Source organism: Aotus nancymaae, unplaced genomic scaffold (genome assembly GCF_030222135.1).
Source record: "Aotus nancymaae isolate 86718 unplaced genomic scaffold, 86718_ANA_hifiasm-v0.15.2.pri h1tg000014l, whole genome shotgun sequence".
NCBI lineage: Eukaryota > Metazoa > Chordata > Mammalia > Primates > Aotidae > Aotus > Aotus nancymaae.
In genome coordinates, this window is record NW_026988425.1 from 11,047,208 (window position 1) to 11,067,542 (window position 20,335).

At 41.9% G+C, this 20,335-nt stretch overlaps 1 protein-coding gene across 9 annotated transcripts in view; it reads right to left on the reverse strand.

The window, feature by feature from the left end:
* The window catches only part of CTNND2 (catenin delta 2), a 935,473-nt gene that overhangs the window by 99,186 nt on the left and 815,952 nt on the right, over nt 1-20,335 (reverse strand). For 5 of the 9 annotated variants that reach the window (XM_021675376.2, XM_064375871.1, XM_064375872.1 and 2 more), the window contains one exon: nt 13,453-13,603. In XM_021675376.2, the coding sequence (XP_021531051.2) occupies nt 13,453-13,603 (151 nt within the window). Of the gene's footprint in view, nt 1-13,452; nt 13,604-14,629; nt 14,705-20,335 lie in introns of all 9 variants that reach the window. The other 4 variants (XM_064375868.1, XM_064375870.1, XM_064375867.1 and 1 more) reach the window with 1 other exon arrangement.

Consider the following 20,335-nt stretch of genomic DNA (forward strand, 5'->3'; position numbering starts at 1 on the left):
AGATCGCGCCATTGCACTCCAGCCTGGGTAACAAGAGCGAAACTCCGTCTCAAAAAAAAAAAAAAATATATATGTAGACAAGGACTTTATCTGTGATATATTTGTTAAATTATCTAGTGAGAAAATGGACAACATGCAGGAAAAAATTGGTTAAATTCAGCAGAGAAATGGAAACTATAAGAAATGACCAAATTGAAATTCTAGAATTGGAAAATACAATATCAGACAGGAAGGATTTATATAATGGCCTTTATAGAAGATTGAAAATAGCACCTGGAAGGACCAGTGAGTTTAAAGATAGATCACTAGAAACTATCAAAATGAAAGCACAAAGTGAAAAAGAATAAAAAAAATCTTGACAAAGGATCTAAGACCTGCAGGACAATATCATGTAGTGTAACATACATGCAACTGAATTCCCAGAAAGACAGGAAAGTGAGATGGGAGTAGAGAAAATATGAGAATAAATAATGACCAAGCATCTTAAAAGCAGGTAGTATAAAAGCACGTATTCAGAGAACGACAGTAATAACTGACTTCTCATCAAAGCAATGGAAACAATAAGACAATAGAATAATATCTTTGAAGTGCTAAAAGAAAAAAAGTTCTTCTCAGAATTCTACTAAGCAGAGATATCCTTTGTGGATGGAGGCAACTGAGACATTTTCAAAATGACACAAAGCTGAGAGAATTTATCTTCGGCAGACCTGCACTATAAAAAGTGCTAAAGGAGTTTATTTAGGAAGAAGGGAAATTATACCAGATTTATACACATTTATCCTGGATTGGCAGGAAGAAATGAAGAGGATGTGAAATAAAATAGAGGAGAGGTCTTAGATGTATATGGAGAGGGAAGAGGAGAAGTGTACAGGAGAGAGGAGGGGAGGGGAGGGAAGAGGAGAAGGGGAGAGGCTAGAAAGACCCAGGGCACAGCAGTGACATAAAGTGGAGAAGAAAAAGCCAAAGAGGGGAGAACAATGGAGAGGGAAAGGAGTAGGAAGAACACTGGGAAGGTTTTATCTTAGGAACCAAGATACATGAATATGCCAAATGCTGCTGGAAGGTTTGAACAAGCTTGGACGTGAGACATGTCTAGTGTGCTAAGAAGCACAAAGGCTCTTGGGGGGCCTCAGTAAAAATTTTTATTAAGAAAAAAATCAGGGCTGGGCATGGTGGCTCATGCCTGTAATCCCAGCACTTTGCAAGGTTGAGGCATGCAGATGGCTCAAGGACAGGAGTTCAAGACCAGTCTGGCCAACATGGCAAAACCTTGTCTCTACTAAGAATACAAAAATTAGCCAGGCATGGTGGCATGTGCACCTGTAATCCCAGATACCCAGGTGGCTGAGGCATGAGAATCACTGGAACACTGGAGGCTGAGGTTGTAGTGAGCTGAGATTGCACCACTGCACTCCTAAGTGACAGAGCCTGGGTGACAGAGCAAGACCCTGTCTCAAAATTGTTCTTCAAAAAATGAGGCAGCAGAGTTCATTTTGTGTCATTCACCTCAGAAAACACTGACTGGTCCTCAACTGGAGCACCTTGCAAAGGTGACAGTGGCAACAATGATGTCGGGGGGTGGGGGTGGGGAAGTGCAGACTGGGTAAGGAGGGATAGAGGGCAGGAACCCACGGAGGGGACCATGTGTGTGTCCTGGGCTTGCCATGCTATGGGCTGAAACTGAAAAGTAAAATGCAGAGGGGTAGTAAAGAGAAACAATAAACTCCCTGGTGAAGTGTCAGTAAGATATCACGCTTGGTTTACTCACTTGGGATATAGAAATGGAAGAAAAGAAAATAATAGACGTTTCTGTGCATTTCTATCACTGGGAAAAGAGGGCCAAGTGAAAACTGGGGTTTCTGTTTGGATCTGAGGAAGAAAGGAAATGATGGCTTGAAAATGAAACCTACTGGGTTTCTAACATTTTAAGAGTAAAAAAGTCACTCATAAGATGGGCCTGACTCACACAGGCACTAGGAGTATCAGTCTGTGGAGCTAATCGTCAATTAAAAATTTAATACCACCAGTTTCCATTTCATGACTATCACTTTTTCTGACCAATAAATTAAACTGTTCAAGTGTCAAGGTGAGGACCACAGGGATTTGTATCTTTCCATCTCTCTTGAGCACTGAATAACCTCTATCGTTAATGTTGCAATACAAGTGACTCTTAATTAAAAGTAACACACTGTACGTTAACATATATGTGCATTAGCCCAGGCTGTACTGCCTCAGGTTCAGTTGCCTATATCAAATGATAAGAAAGATACACTTTGGGGCTGGGCGCAGTGGCTCACGCCTGTAATCCCAGCACTTTGGGAGGTCAAGGAGGGTGGATCATGAGGTCAGGAGATCAAGACCAACCTGACCAACATGGTGAAACCTCGTCTCTACTAAAATACAAAAAATTAGCCGGGCATGGTGGTGCGTGCCTGTAGTTCCAGCTACTCGGGAGACTGAGGCAGGGGAATCGCTTGACCCCGGGAGGTGGAGATTGCAGTGAGCCGAGATTGCACCACTGCACTCCTGCCTGGGTGACAGAGCAAGACTCTGTCTCCAAAAAAAAAAAAAAAAAAAAGAAAAAGAAAAAAAAAAGATTCACTTTGGGAAATAAGCCACTCTATGTTTCAAATCCATTCATTTTTACCTGACATTGCTTAAATACATTATCATACAAGAAATTGAATAGGAAAATTTTGTTTTAAATTTAAAAAAACAAAATTCCCAAATGAACAATATATCGTTATGAATTTTCTGGTTATGAGAGAAAAAAATGTCTGAATTTCAACTAATTTTCTTGAATAAACTTTTAGGACATTTTTATGAGGAGGTGTTGGGAATTGCTTGATTCTCTCAATGTTCCTTTGACTGGAGTCTGGCAGATGAGCAACATGAGCTTTTTTCTTCTCAAGGTATTCCGTTTAGGAGCAAAATCTGTGCTTGCTGCTTGTGCCAGGTCACAGACCAGCACCCTCAGCCAGCCTCAGGCTGCCCAGACACTGCAGGGGCTGCATCTCCAGGCTTCTGTCTCCTTCCTGGTTCCCTCCCTAATCTATGTCCGGGAGGCTTGCCCCTTCCTGCTAGACTGGCTGTCCCCTCCCCGCTGTCTGCCTCCTTCTCTTCTAACTGCCTTATGTGCCCTCCAGGACAGAACCACTGGCCCATCTGACTGATGGCACCAGCCTGGAGCCTTCCTTTTAGCTGAAACTCAGTTACAGCTGTCCTGGCCTTCTCCATAGTTCCTTGAGATCCATTATAATAAATATAATCAAACACCAGCCAGAATGGTTTAAAGAAGACTAATCTTTAAACTTTTAAACTCTTCTCTAATCCATTAATTTTTAATATTCAAGAGTAAAAATAATAATATCTTTCCACTGGATATTGAGACTTTTGTTTTTAACAAGGAGAGAAGACAGCAATCCACACAGAGAAGGGAATACAATGTAAAAACATGATCTTGCAAAAAGTCTCTTTTCTATTTTTATGTTCTTAAGATTTGGTTGTGGTATTTGAGGACAGTCATTTCATTTCTCATGCATCATCTTCTCTAAAGCTTTTCTTTGAAAACTGTTTGGCCAGGCACAAAATGAATACCTAAACAGTCCAAATAAAGTTATGCGGGCTCTCCCTCTCTTTCTCTTTCTTTGAGGTCTGTAAGCCTTTGGGCAGAAGTCCTGAATTTGAATCAGCTGGAAATTTTTCAATTCTGCCTTTTTACCCTCATGGAGTCTTTCCAAGGGACAAATCATTAACTCTTATTTAATAAAATAATTATTGGCCCTTCAATTTATTTACAACTTCCCTTTTAAAGAATCCTTATCTTCCAGACCCAGCTGCCAAAATTCTCCAACAGGTGTCCCAAGTTAATTAACAAAGAACCCATGGCGTCACCAAAAAGGGAGGCAGCATTCATGAAATTAGGTTCTGGGGTTTAAGAGATGAGTGCTGTAATGCAGGCGTCTAATCTGAAGATACAAAGTTCCAGCCAAGGCACAGAGCTTTCCTTCTGCCTAAAATTTGGCTTGAGAAGTCAAGTTATTAAAACAAACCAGCATAGAGCACTCCAACACATCACCTTGTCTAAGAAATCTGGCTTCCTTTTAAAATACTAATTGAAATTACAAGTGTTCTAATTAAAATGACATCTGTCTGGGTCTGAAGGAACATATTTTTGAAAAGCAGAGAAGATATGTCTCTAAAATTTCCTCATATCTACTTAATAAAGTGAAGCTTCTATGTTTCCAGTAATGAAAATAGCACATCGCCTTCCTGGGTTGCATTGGAGTTTATACAGCCTTGTATCTTTCCCTGGACAGAGATGCGATTCGTCAGGGTCAAGGACACAAGTAAAGAACGTGCCTACAGTGCCGTGTGATCAGTGACCCTCAAGAGGCCTGTTCCCCAGAATGGGGCGCCCATATCCCAGAGTGTTCTGTCACATGCCAGCCTAGCATGAGATGCAAAAATAATGAAACATGCACGTATCTATTTTAACTGATAGGAGTCTAAATGTTTTGTAGAGTGCCCTGTTTTGCCATTTTTCCAGCAGACAATGGGAGTGCAATGTGATACTCAGGGCACAGAGAGGATCATGACTCAGTGCGTTTCCGTCCTAGCTGCGGAATTTAGATAGACTTTGAGGAATGATGTCCTGAGCAGCATTTGTAACGATGTGTCATGGAAGTGGAGACATAGCTGTAGGTGTCTGTTTACTCCCCAGCTCATGCTCTCATCATTAAGGATTTCGTTAAAAATGTATCTCAAAGTTTCGATGAAGAGCAGTATTTCCAGGTTTAGAATTCCCAGAGTCCACTGCGAGATGACTAAATAAAAGAGAATCTTTAAAACTTTATATGTAACATTCAGGATGGTATTGATATAAGGAAGATTTTCCCTGTTCTCCCCACCCCTCACCCCAGTTCTCCAAAGGAAAAAACATTTCTCACTAAGACGTGGCATGGAGGAAGGAGTATTGTAATTCTACAGGCATCAGTCTTTATTTTCACTCAAATTACATTTTAATGTTGTCCTTTAAATATCACCAGGAATCTCTATCCGGAAACAGTCTTTACAATGCACAGATCATATCTTTTATTTGAATATTTAAAACAAGCAAGTAAGGAAGCTTGAAAGGATGGCCCTAGTTCAACCCCCTGCACCCCTCACCTCCTTAACCTCTGGAATGAAGGAAAAGGATGATCTGAAGACCCCTGTGGGGAAAGAATAACAATGAATTTTGCTACTTACAAAATAACAGACTCCCAGGCAAGAAACTACCCTGATTTTGTTCCTGATTTCATTCATGTGGGAGAGCGTGAGTTGTGTACTGCTGGCTACACAGGGGGGCGCTGGGCTCCCTTCCCTTCCCTCTCTCCTGGCGGATGCCTGTGTTTGGGAAACAGCCGATTCCCCTAGGAAATGGCCCCATCCTGACCCCAGGGAAAGTCATATGCTGTGTTGTGCTCCTTCTGAGGTTGGAATGGGGAGAGAGGGCATTGCCTGGACAGAAGCTCAGCTAGCTGGTAAAGTGAAAGGAAAGCCCAATGTGAAAAGTGGATTATAGAACAGGAACACGTGGGGGCGTCAGTCGAAGGAAGATTCTTACACATCCTCCCCAGTGTGGTAAAGCAGCCATCCAAATGGGAGCAGAACGTAGGGAAACAGTCCTGCAAAGCACAGAAGGATGAGGCCAAAGGGTGATGGCAAACTGGGAAAGGGCCAGGCTCACGACACAGAAGACAGGTCCTTCTCTTCAGCCTCAGGAGGGTGCAGGGAGCTAGGAGGATGCTTGCAGCATCCTGGCCCTGGCTCTCCTGCCGGAAACTGTGGCAAGCCGCCAGAGCCCAGGGCAGCCAGGGGAGGGGCTCTGCGAGCTCTGCCAGTACCCACGGGGATGCGGTGGCACCGCCAACACGAACCTTTGGCAGTGACTGAATCACATACAGAAAGCATTACTATTTCCTTCCCAATCTCAAGCCTCTTCCACAGTGGCAGCAGAATGAGTTTGATTAGAGTCTAGATTAAAGAGAGCATCTAAGCTGTATTTCTTTCCTCTGTTGCCTAGACACCATGGAAAGAGACAGACACAGACATCCCCTCTACCCCTTCCTCTCTCTACTTGGATTCCCCAAACCTCCTTCAGATCTGCTCTTTGAATAAATACGCTGTGTTATTTATCCACCAGTTAATTCATTCAGCAACTACATACTGAGTGCTTGTTATGAGCATAGCAAAGTGCCAGACACTGTCAGACATAAAAATAAATACCTCACCCGATGCCTGCTTATTATTTCATTTGGGGGCAGACATATGTATACACAAAGAACGTAAGAGACAACATCAGGATAAAATTACACAATGGAAATCTAAGATAAGTGAGAAGATTTCTTATCGAATAGGTGCTGCCCACTGCAACTCTGGGTGCAGGGTGTAGCCTTTATCAGGAAAAGCCACTGCAAGGTGGGCTTTGGATGGTGGTGGCAGGTAGCAAATGTAAGCTCATGCATGCTTTAAGTGTTTGGTTTCTTTGAGTTTGTTTGTTGGCAGAGAGATGGGATTTGCCTAAACTAAATATCTGCCATCTACATCAGGAACTGTCCATGTGCTGAAATGGGTGGCATATAGCTAAACTTTTTGTTGAAGCAATACAATATCATTCACTCTTTTCATTGAAGCTAATTATTACCATTCCTTTTTTTAAATCTTCTGCACTCAGAAGTACAATTAACATTTTTTGAAGGTTGCAAAGAAATGTATGGATGTGCACGAACTTCGGCTACTATTCCATGCCAGTAGGAAGAACACAAGGCTCTATCTATAGCATACTTATCGCTGGTTCCCAGAGATAACTATGGAAACAGCCCAAATGGAAAGCCGAGGGAGAGGCAAAGCGTGTTACATTCTGCTGGTGCTACTGTGTGATTCTCATTAGACCTCATGGGGCAGGGTGATTATTGTTCAACAGCCTATTTACAGTTTTCCCAATAATGGAGTCTAAGGAAGATGAACCATTCCTTAGTTGCAATTGTGGTAGCCTGCTTGCTTCAACCGCTAACTAACAGAATGATCTAAGAAGAATTCTATTTTAAACCGAAAATCCAGAACTAGTGATGGAAAAGATCTGGATTCCTTCTGAAATCCTGAGTGTCTTCATGCATCTAGTAAATTTATGGAGAAAACAAACTGGCTGTTAGAGTCTTCACTTATTTTTTAATTTTTTAAATTTAAATTTTAATTTTTGAGGTGCGGTCTTGCTCCGTCACCCAAGCTGGAGTGAAGTGGCACGACCTTGGCTCACTGTAACCTCCACCTCTGAGTTCAAGCCTCAGTCTCCCGAGTAGCTGGGACTATGGTGCATGCCACTACGCCTGGCAAATTTTTGTGTTTTTAGTAGAGACAAGGTTTCGCCATGTTGGCCAGGCTGGTCCCAAACTCCTGACCTCAGGTGATCCACCCACCTCAGCCTCCCAAAGTGCTGGGATTACAGGCGTGAGCCACTGAGCCCAGCTGATTCTTGGCTTTTTTAATAGCAAACTCTTTTCTTTAGTTAATGTTTTATTTAATTTCCCTAGTGTTTTGCTGACTTGGAGGTCATGTTAAGATGATGACAAGGCAGGAAAAATTCAGTTCAGTCATTTTTTTTTCCAGCATCTTCATTGCTTTCTCTCTGGTCCCTACTGTCCTCACAGTCCCTACTGTGGATCAGGCATTGTTCTAGGTACATGGATATGCCAGCAAAGAAACAAGACAGAACTCCCTGCTCTTAACAGGCTTACCTTCCAGTGGGGAAGGATGTAAAAGACACAAGATAAATAAGTAATACATTACATATTAGAAGATATTTGGGGCTGTGGAGGAAATTAAGCAGGGAAAGGAGCTGAGGGTAGGATTTTAATTATGGTGGCCAGAAAAGTTTCTCTGGGAAAGATGTGAGTGAGGTGAGGACTGGGCTGCATGAACAAGAGGAAGAGACTCCAGGCAAAGGAAGCAGCAAGTTCAAATTCCCTGAGGCAGGATTTCAGAGCATGTAATACAGAAATCACAGTGAACCAGTGGCTGCAGAAAATTTCTTGATTTTGTGAGGACTAGGTGGAGTTGGAGAGGTCATAGGGAGCTTCCACGTCTGCTCTGCAGAGACTTGACTTTACGCTGAGATGAGGAGGGTTTGGGGTAGAGAAGAGGAATAAGGTTTCAACAGGATGACTCTGGTTGCCAGTGTAACAGGAGACCACCTAGGTTGAAGGCAGCACAGGGAGACTAGGTAAGGGGGTGCTCAGAAATAAGCCAGGAGAGAGATGATGGGAGCTTTGGACCAGAAGTGTCAGAGTCTGGGAAAATTCAGAAGGAAGACCAGATGTGTTGATGGATTAGGTATGAGGTGGATTGGATATGAGTCAATGAGGATGCCAAGGTGTCTGTCCAGGGTCCTTGCAAGAAAACTGGCCATTTTCTAGGGGAAGATTGTAGAAGGGTCAGGTCTGGGAGAGACCCTGGTTATGGACATCTTATATCTGAGACACTCTTAAGAGATTCAGTGGAGAGAATGGGCAGACAGTTGGACACAGGATCTGGGGTTCATGCTGGAGATAATCTGTTTGGAGTCACCAGAATACGGATGATCTTCAATGCCATGAAACCATATGATGTCACCCTAGCTTTTTGTGAGAGGTGATAGAGAGGAGAAGAGGTCCAAGATGAACCTTTTGTTGCTGTTCTGTATTCAAAGTCACTGCAGCTTTCTTCTGTGTATCAAGTTCTGTATAGCATCTTCTTACAAAAACCACTTGGATACAATATTTAAAGTAAAAGAGTTAGCAAAAGTTTCATTCCTCTCTCTTACATAGAATCCAATGTTGTTTTTGTTAAATTTTGCTCTTTTCAGTCAAGAAAAAACTTACTGATTTCATAAAGCCTGTGACTTAGATATTTTCCCTTCTACTTTTAAATGACTGGCTCTATTTCCTGTCTGGTGACATTTGATAGTAAAGGTTTAGCTGAACACGGGCAGTATAGTGATCTAAATGTTCCTGTCTCAGAAAGAGGACTAGGTGACTGGCTTTTGAGAGAGAAGAGATGCCTAGGAGCTGGCAAACCAATCAGTAGTTCACTGTTTTGTTATATTTTAATCCACCAAAAGAAATGAAACTCACACAAACAAACACACAATACCAAGTAGTTAGCATCTAGGCAGTAGACCGATTAGCTATTCATCTTTTTCTCCATTTTTTTAATAGAAGGGATAGAATTTTCTTGGAAATGCCAGTGCTGTCCTGTCTGAAACAACTGTGCAACAAAAATGAAAAGAGTGTATGGAAAGAGTACCTTAACTTTGGGAGCTAACGACCTGCTTTAGATATACCAAATCTACAAAATCCACAGATAACATTTAAATTTAAACTCCACCTAAGTATAAATAGCAAGTAGCAAGCTTATTTCCTGCTGTATAATGTATTACAAGTGTGGCAGATAATTGCATTTATTAGACACAGATTTGCAGTCTGGTCTTGCAGTAAATAAACAAATGGCTGAAGACCTGGAAATACTATGGCTTTTCTTGGAGGATATGATGGGGATTGTGAAATGGCAGGAGGAAAAGTGGCTGCTTCCCAGAGCCTTTTACAGGCTCTCCGTAATCTGGATAAGGGAAAACAACCATGCATGTATGAAAAATTTGTGTCTGAAATTTGAAGCCACACCTCATCTTCCAGTTGCCCCAGGAATGAATTTTGGGCTGTCTATTGTCACCTAACTTCTCCCAGTTCCCCAGATCACCTGCACCCTCGCCATGGGGGTGGTCCAGCTCCCTTCTGCTGCCCACTGACACCTGTTCTCTGCATTTGGGCTGCCAGATCTCATGCTGTAATGGGACTAGTGACACTATAGAAATCATATCCTCAACACCAGATGCCTACCAATCAGAACGATGGCCTGTGGGGACTGTGTCCTCCTCTGAGAGGTCCCAGTAGATTCATCTTTCTCCAGGAGATCAATCCGTCTTGGCCTTGGCACCAACCCACCTACAGAGGGAGGCATCAGAAGGCCTCTCCAACCTTGGTTCCCAGCACTCACCCTGCCAGGTACATGAGGTCCCTTGAAGGCCTTAAGCCCCCTGGTCTGCTCCCAGTTCCCTCTCCAGGGGCTGTGTGCAGAGGCTGCCCCTTTAACTTGGGATTCTTTCCCCCCAGATCCCTCCATGGCTTCCTGTCGCACCTCCTTTAAGTCTCCAGTGTTACATTCCCAACCACCCTTATCTGGACCTCCCACTGAAAATCACAACACTAAACTGGATATCCACACATGGAAGAATGAAACTGGACCCTGATCTCATATAATATACAAAAATCAACTAAAAATGGATTTTAAGACTTAAAAATAAGACCTAAACTATAAAAATTCTAGAAGAAAACATAGGGGGAAAGCATATGACACTGTCTGGGAAAATATTTTTTGGATTTGACTCCAAAAGCTCAAGCAACAGGATAAAAAATAGACAAATGGGATCACATCAAACTCAAAGGCTTCTGCACAGAAAAATGAATAACTGAATGAAGAGACAACCTACAGATCGGGAGAAAATATTATTTGTAACCAAAAATATAATTATGGGTTAATATAAAAAACAGATAAAGAATTCAAACAATTCAATAGCAAGAAAACAAATAACCTGATTAAAAACTGGGCAAAGGATATGAATAGACATTACTCAAAAGAAGAAATACAAATGGCCAGTATGAAGAAACGTTCGATATCACTAATCACTAAAGCAATGCAAATTAAACCCACAATAAGCCATCACCTCACACCTGTCAGAACGGCTATGATCAAAAATATAAAAGATAAGGGTTAGTGAGGATGCAGACAGAAAGAAACCCTTGTGCATTATTAGCAGGAATGTAAATTAGCACAGCCATTATGGTACTGATTAGAAAAACAATATACAGTTTCCACAAAAAGCTAAATACAGAATTACTGTATGATCCAGTAATCCTACTTCTGGGTATATATCCAGAGAATCTAATATCAGTATGTCACAGAACTATTCATAGCTCTTATGTTCATTGGAGCATTATTCATAATAGTCGAGGTATAGAAGCAACCTAAGTGTCCATCAATAGATAAATGAATAAGTAAAATATGGCATATATACACAATGGAATACTACTGAGCCATAGAAAGGAAGGGAATCCCGTCCTTTACAACAACATGGATGAACCTGGAGGACATTATGCTAAGTGAAATGAGCCAGTTACATATGTACACATACCATATGGTCTCACTTAAATGTACAGTCTAAAACAAATGAATTTAAATAAGCATAGGTCCGGTGCTGGTGGCTCACACCTGTAATCCCAGCACTTTGGGAGGCCGAGATGGGTGGATTACCTGAGGTCAGGAGTTCGAGACCAACCTGGCCAACATGGTGAAACCTCGCCTCTACTAAAAAAAAATGCACAAATTAGCTGGGCGTGGTGGCGCGTGCCTGTAGTCCCAGCTACTTGAGAGGCTGAGGCAGGAGAATTGTTTGAACCTGGGAGGCAGAGGTTGCAGTAAGCAAAGATTATGCCACTGAACTCCAGCCTGGGAAACACAGTGAGACCACATCTCAGTGATTTGGGAGGCTGAGGTGGGTGGATAACGAGGTCAGGAGTTCAAGACCAGCCTGGCCAAGATGGTGAAACTGTCTCTACTAAAAATACAAAAATTAGCCAGGTGTGGTGGTGGGCACTTGTAATCACAGCTACTTGGGAGGCTGAGGCAGAGATTTGCTTGAACCCGGGAGGCAGAGGTTGTAGTGAGCTGAGATTGTACCACTGCACTCCAGCCTGGGCGACAGAGCGAGACTCCGTTCCTCCCCATCTCAAGAAAAAAAAAAAGACTTTGTGGAAGCAGAGGGTGGAATGGTGGTTATGAGAGAATGAAGGGTAAGAGGAATAAGGAGATGTTGGTCGAAGGGTGCAAAGTTTTCAGACTTAGGAGGAATAAGTTGTTTGAGATTTATTGTGCATCAAGGTGACTATAGTTAATATATTTTATAAATTTCAAAACTGCTAAGAGTAAATTTTCAAATGTTCTCACCAAAGAAAAGATACTTATTTGAGGAGATGAAAATGTTAATCAGCTTGATTGAATCAGTTTACATTGTACACATTCAGGTTGAGGATCCCTTATTCAAAATGCTTAGGACCAGAAGTGTTTCAAATTTTAGATCTGTTTTGGATTTGGGAATATCTGCAGAATACATACCAGTTAAGAATACCGGTGGAACATCCCTCACCTAAAAATTCAAAATTGGAAATGCTTATTGGAGCATCATGTGGACACCCAAACAATTTCAAATTCTGCAGCATTTCAGATTTTGGACTTTTGGAATAGGGACCCTCAACCTGTATATCACAACATCACTGTGTGGCCCATGAATGTATATAATTATAACTTTCTAGTTTACCATTAAAGAAACACAATCCTCATGCTAAGTGAAAAAAGTCAGACATGAAGGTCCTATGTTCTACAATTCCAATTATAAAAATACCCAGAATAGGAAGATCCACAGAGAGTAGAGTGGTGGCTGCCAGGGACTGGGGAGCGGGATGGAGAGTGACTGCGAATGACACATGGTTTGCCTTTGGTGTGATGAAAATGTTTTGAAACTTGACACAGGTGATTGTACAATATTATGAATATACTAAATGCCACTAATATGGTAGACTTTAAAGTGGTCAATTTTATGTTATGTGGTATCATCTCAATTAAAAAGAAATTTGTAATCTCACTGATCACCCTTTACTCAGCTCCATTTTGTGATTCATTTGTTTAGTTTGCTGACTGAACATCTCCTTCTCTTGAATGTAAACTCCACAAGGACAGGGCTTCCTGTCTGTTTTGCTTATTGATCTAATCTCTGGGCCAACAGGCCTGGTACAAAGCAGGCCATGAGTTTTGTTGAATAGACAGACGAATGTATTACCTCTTTCATGCCTTGCCAATTAAGGATCCTCTGTATTTCTTGAATAGCAAATTAAAGAGAAATGATTTCTTAAAAGAATAGGATTAAAGGGTTAGTATGGTCTTATGCAAAATAAACTTAAAATAGAGAGGAAAAGAAAAGCCACATGTATCCATCAGAATTCCTCAGTTCACCGCATGGGAAACAAACAGCCTGCCAGAGATTCAGAGGATTGGGACAACAACAGTATCAAGTGCTGAGCACCGAGGTCCTTTTCAATTTGCAAGGATTAGAAATGTCAACAAGCATCACATTTTCCTCTAAATTCTAAAAGGTAAATCAGTGCACTGGATTTAAACTAGAAGGACAGCAGAAAACACGAGCCTGCTAATAAATGCACGGCTTCTGCATAAGCCTATGCTGTGCATATGGGTTCCACCACACCTACCCCAAGAGAAAATATTTTCCAGTAACAGCTGAGACGCTGTGACTCAGAGAGAACGTACCAATGAGCTCCTTATTTCTCACGTCCAAGGCCATGTTCCGCAGTGCCGTGGCCACCGCGCACACCACGCGGTCATTGTCTATCCGGAGCAGCTCCACGAGGATGGGCAGGCCTTTCTCTTTTCGGACAGCGGCTCGGATATAAACTGACCACTGCAAAAACAGGGAAGGTGAAGGGCATTAGAAACAAGAAGAAAACCCTACATGCAAATAGTACATTTGCATTTTCAGACGGCTGCTTACAGGAGCCAAAAAGGTTGCGTTACCAAGACCTAGGTGCAGAATGGGTTGAATATGTTAGCCGTGCATTTAAACTTTTTAACTGTATTTTTTGCCTTCAGCACAGGACCAAGATTTCAGGGTTAATCAGTGAACCGCAATAGGTTTCTTTCGTGACAGTGTTTTCAGTACTTGAAGTTGAAAGTCATCTGCGTGATGCAGATATTTGATGCTTCAAGATACAGAGGTTTGGGACAGGAGGATGGGGCCAGTGACATTAAGAGAAATTTTAAAAAAAACTTATGAAAAAGTAGAAAATGAGAATGGGTTGTGTGGGAGTGATTTCTAAAAAGAGCTTTGAATTTGGACATAGGGCACAGAGGTGTTTCTGAACATGCCAGTAAGTCATTGGCTGAACAATAAAGAGTGGACTAGTCAGAAACAGGCAGGGTAGATAAATGTAAATACGACATTGAAGAGCAGGAGTGCACATTGTAAAATATTAAAAAAAAAAAAACACTAAGGTCAAACTGTATAACGTTCAGGGCCATAATTCAACGTCTTAAAGTAGGACATGAAATTTGTTTCGAGTTGGTGGTCGTCAGCCTTAATGGAACACGGGTAATGCATCATATTAAAATGTCCTTGTAATATCTGGATGAAGAAGCATTCAGATTCACTTAACAGAACGCAGGCCCAGATTTTCAGACATTTGCATGTATGATGTATACTGTCCTGTAGTGTCCCGGAGAAGAGAGTGCAATAGAAAAATCTACAAATGTAAGGGTTTCACCTGTTGCAATTTCATTTTGAGTTGAGAAAATTACATTCACGCAATGAGGTTGTGGATTCTGTGGCAAGGTCCTCCTGGGGACCAGTCCTTTCCCACCCAGTCCCCCCAGCAGGCCCCCTCCACCCCCCTTCCCCCATGGGGGCAGGCACCCCAGAGCTGGCTCTCACCTGTGGCAGGCAGGGAGCCCCCTCTGGCAGTGAACGTAGGGCATATGCCATGCCTGCCACATCCTCAGCCCAGCCCTGCATGAAATATGAGATCAAAAAAACAACTTCATCCTGTCCTACATTAGAAGTCACATTCATATAGTTCTTATCACCATCAACTCACACTGTATGCTTTTCTCTCATCCCCGCTTTGCGCCTCAAGCTCTGGGAAGCCTTGAGGGGGTAGGGGAGCAGGTAAAACTCACTAAAGCATCTCTTGGCTGCAGTGAAGTATTTGACAGCTCCACTCTCAGGGAGCAAAGAAGGGGATGGTCAGGAAGTGTCAGACATGACAAAACACTGAGGTGTGCAAACTGCTTCTTGGGATATGGGAATCTGGAACTGACATCCCTTCCCAAGGGGGAAGCTCTTTCTCCTGGTACACCACCAACTTCCATCGATGCATTCGACGGACATGCTTCCTCTGGACATAACTGCCTCCCCTACTCCTTGTGCTCTGCTGGGTCTCTAGTCCCCGGCTTGGAAAAGCCTGGGAATCTGAGCTTTTGCAGCCCACGTACTCCTGGGATCTTCTCTAAAACTAGGGAGAGAAGCTAGAAAAAGGAAGAGAATGCAAATCACGGTGTGGGGGTCAACACTGACATATTGCAAGAGGAACATCAATAATAGCTTGCCACATTGGGGAGATACTCTTGACCTTCTGGAAGATGGCAGGGGTATTCCTGGCAACTTAGGCAGGCCGAAGCATGTGCCCTCAGCCTGATGGGGAAGAAATGAACTGGGGAAAATGAGTTTATCTCTTCCCCAGCACCATTTCTTTGCAGGCCCATGCAACTGGTTTATATATTTGAGATCTCTTCTAATTCATGAAACTCCAGGGAGGTCAGCATTTTTATTTTATAGCCAGGGAAATTTAGGCACAAAGATATTCAATAACCTGCCTACAGGAGTCACCTGCCCCTCTGACTCCAGAGCCTATTACTCCATATCTGTCTTTTTTATGCGCTTCTGACATTATACTCCCTCCACCATCATCCCATCCCACCTCCTGTAATCCTCCACACTCAGTCTCCCAGGCATGGCCAACCTTTCTCTCCATCCTTCCAGAGAGGCAGAGGAGAACCTGGCCATATCTGAAATGAGCCAAGAATAAATGGACATAACTTTGTCCTTCTTAGAAGTCCAGCTACTAGCCACACACCCAATGTTGGATGAAAAGATGATTTGGTTTTTGGAAAACAATGGGACTCCTTCAGCTTTGCTGGGAACTGATTTGAGAGCAACAGAACAAAAAATGGCTACTTAGGACCAAAAATGTGTATGAGATATAGAAACATGTTTTTGGTACAAGAAACTGGTGAGCAGTAATGTGTTCTCCCTAAGAGAGAAAGGATAACCAGACAACAGATTTTATATTTTTATTATTGAGGCACAGAAAATAGCTTTTATTTTGAAAGGTTGGTTATGTGTATGTTTGTGTGTGTACAGAAGATTTCCAATATTATCACAGTAAATGAGACCAATTTGCCTAGATTGAGTAGGTCCAATACAAGAAGTCATGTCTAATTAGAATTTCTCACTTGTGCCAGGAAAGGATCCCTTCTTCTGACAGGTGATGGGATAAAGCTTTTGCACTCCTCCCCCTGGGGAGAGGCTCAGGCCATTATTTGACCCAAACAAGTGTTGTCAGCACAGGACAGAGAAGCAGCAGCAAACAGGTACTGTCTAAGGCTAGAGGGCACAGATCCAGGTAAAAGATGGAATATATTTGGAAGAGAATTAGGGAGAATACAATTTACCTTCTCCACAGTCATTACAGAGCCTCCATGCTGGGGAAAGAAAGGATGCAGTTTGGAGAGGAAGCAATAGATGCAGCAGCAGCACTGTGGGGGCTGCCACCTGATCCCTGGAGTCCTCCTGGACAAGCACCCCTCTATTGATAAGGGGCGCTGAGGATGAAATCCCCCTTGGAGATGGGAGAACAGAAGTTGACAGAAGCTTAGCTGCCCTTCTTGGATGACAGCAGTGGCCGAGCAAGACTCAGCGAAGTCTCCTGTACCATCCCAGATTGGGGGGCCACAGAGAACAGTGACAAGGTTTGCTGGGCTGGAGAGGGTTGGGAGGACTCCTGTAGCCCCAGTGTGGCACAGGTAAACTGCTGGGGGTGGTCTTGAATGGGTGGGGTGTGTAGGTTAGCTGAGCAGGAGGAGCGAAGGACCCAGGGCTGCAGAGGGGTTACTTGGCCAGGAGGGAGGAGACACATCTGTGGAGCACGTGATGGGAGCAGACGGTCCCTCTCTGGATTAAGGAGAGGAGGTGGTTGTTGCATCTCAGGGGAGCTCAAAAGGGATGGAGGGCAGGTGTGGGCCACGAGAGGACCCTGGACTGGAGATGGTCCAATCATCAATCACCACACCCAAGTGTGTCCTGGAGAAGAGGCAGCATAGAACAGAGCTGATTCCACACTGAGAAATGGACCCCACACCTCCATCCTCTGTGCAAGAATGTACCTGTAAGACTCCCAAGTTTAATCAACTGCAGAGGCAGGAGAGGATGAAGGTGAGGAACATAAATGTGGCCATGCTTGAAGCCTGATGGGACTGGGAAGAAGCTAAATGTGATTGGGTTTGCCTAGAAATGTTCAGATTCACATTTCATTCCTTTCTATTTTTTGGCATCAGGCAAATGAGGGCTCAGAGATGAACATGAAATGAATTAACAAAGATGCTTGCACACAAGTTTGTGTCTCATGGAATTCTTGGTTGTATATATTGAGAATCTGGTAACAAGTCAAAAACTTTTAACCCTTTAAGCTCAGGCTGCCTCATTCTAATGCGGATTTCCAGGGACTTGACTTTTACAAATCCCAGCCCAGCTATAAACACAATTGATGATCATAATTTTTCTAAAATTTTCCCCCTTGCTGAAACCGAGGTGATCCTGTGAAGGCTGATTTGTTCCTGAAAGGAGATTAATACTATAATTTAACTAGCTTTTCCTTGTTGAAATCCTCATAATTTGCTAAATTACAAAGGCAGTGGTTTCCTTTTAGTGCTAAATATTCTCTTCTGAGGCTGAACCCATTATAGTGCTAAAATTCTGAATCTGTTAATTCTCTATACTCTTAAAAGTACTCTTGCGTTAGAAGTATAGTCTGTAATTAAATGATTTTCAGTTAAATGATCATTTCCCCATTATCAAATTAGTCATTTCCTCACTTTTTCTTTTAACATGATAAAGTCAGATTTTAAAAACAAACTCTTCCAGTGAAAAACACATACAAAGAATTTGGTACCAATGGCATGAGATTCTTAAATTTGTTTCTGAATTCATTTACAACACCATGCTGTCTCATCCCCATGACAAGAAGGTAGGAAATACCTCCTGTATAGAAAAGCTTAATTAGTATTCTTTTTACCAGTAGTTTACTATAAAAAGAATGCACAAAGTATTAAGGAACCAAATGGCTATTGCTGTATGCCTCAGATTATTCTCTCTAGAATAGATTATTATTTGAAGTACCAAATTCTCCTAGCAGGAAGAGAACTGTGCTTGGTGCCTGCTCTAGAATTTATGAAACAATGGGGCGGTGTTAGCACAAGGTCCTTCAAATGATGGGGTTACTCTGCAATGGACGCAGAAGTCAGGTGTCGGCTCTTCACATCCAGAGTTACATTACAGATTTATATATCTTTGTTTCCAAATTTTCAAAATCTATTTTGAAAATTCATATATCTAATCAAATGAATAGTGAAGAATTCCCTTCTGTCAGTAAAGAAATAAATTCATTTAATAAATACAAATTTTGGTTAAAGCAATGGCAACTATTGCATTTTTTTTTAAATTTGTTTCTTTGTCTATTTTTAAAATGTAAGTCAAGTTACAGCAAAGACTGAATTTTAGCACGTGTGTTTATGCCATCCTGGAAATATTAATTTACAGGCAAGATAATTTCCTGGGGGAAAACATTTAGACGTGCTTTTGCGGTAAGAACAAACAAACAAGGTCAAGCTCAAGTAAAAGTGACCCAGAGGAAGCATTCACTGACGAGACTGGAAGAAGCACACTCATCCCCCAACTCTCAAGCTATCTCAGGCATCAGTAATTTTCAGTTAAAAAATTTCTTTAAAAAGGAAACTTTCTGAACATGAAAAGGTTTTTTTGTTTGTTTTTACTGTGAATGTAATTAAATATTAGAGATGTGATCCTTGTGTGCAACTGGCACCTTGAAATGCCTTCTGGGGAACTAAATACAACCCTGTTAGATGATAGTCCAGGGTATGAGACTCAGGCTGCCTCAGATCTTATTCTGAGGCCCCTGTGTGTTCCTAAGTAACAGTGATGCATGAATCCACCGATGAGAAGAGGGAACTGACCACAGTGGAGGTCCAAAATGAAACTGCTCCCACTGTTACCCTCTAAACAAGAGTGGTGGTTGAGAGGTGCAGGCTCTGAGCCACTGCATTCACAGACATGAAAGATTTAGAGATATTTTTATCCAATTTAGGAAAATAAAATTAACTCAGTTGTTCCTTGTTCTAAGTTAACAGGCACTAAGTCAGAAAATATTTCCTCTAATACATCTTTTTTTTCTCTTTAAATGTAGTACCTCCTGGGTGGAAGTGTTCTGGACTTCATATTTTTCTTTTGGAACCAGAAAATATCATTTTTGGAATATTAAGCCATTTAATTCTTCTGGTTATGGGGAGAGAGAAATCTGAAATTTATCTTTGGGGCACAGTCTGGAGGGCCCTGTTAATGAGCCCTTTCAGTCTTGCCATTATAAGGCAAAGTTTTTGCTGAAGTGTTAAGTAGTAATTTAATTCCAGTGAAATTATTGTTTTACTAAGATCGTGTGTTTTACTTTCTAATAATCTAATATAAATCAAATATATTAGCAAATTCTTTAGAAGATATTACATAATTTTATTTTTCTTGGATCTGGATTTAGATGACCTTACTGCAAATTATTATTCACTGTTCGTAGGGAATGAGTTTATGAAGACATTTGTGTACTAGAGGCCAGGAGTTCAGCCCAGCCTATGAGAAGGGACATAGAGCTGTGATCTTGACTTTCATAACAGAACATGTGTTGTTATGAACCTGTGTTTTTGCTGCTGTTTTTGCTTCCTGCTGGTGGACAGTGATGACAACAGCAGTCTTCTAAGTCACACATTGAAGATGGCAGAACAGCTATCAGCCTGGGTGAATTAATTCGTGGAGAAGAACTTCTGCCTTAACCTGGGCTTAACTGTGACACCAGGAGAAAATCACTTCTATCTTGCTTGGGTATTTGCATATTTGAGGGTCTCTTTGTTAAAGCAGCTAGCACTCGCCTAAATAATGCTATGCTAGTATACTAAAATGAACTCTCTAGAATCATGGAATACCAGCCCTAAGGTCTTAACAAACAATTCTGGAAGTGTGCTTCCTCACCTCCGCCACTTTGTTGTAAAAATAACCTGATGGCCGGCCCGGTGCCGGCACACATTCCTATAGCTGCATCTGTGACGGATTTTGTAGATGCTTTGTTTACATGCTGATCATATTGTAAGGGAAGAGACTAAGTCATATTCAACTATTTATCTCAACTGTCTTCTAGTTTTTGGCCCATAGTTGGAGATTTTAAAATGTTTAGTTGATGAAAAAAGATGTCAGGTTGAATGACAGTATCAAGTCTGATGATTTAACAAGAGCATTCTGCTC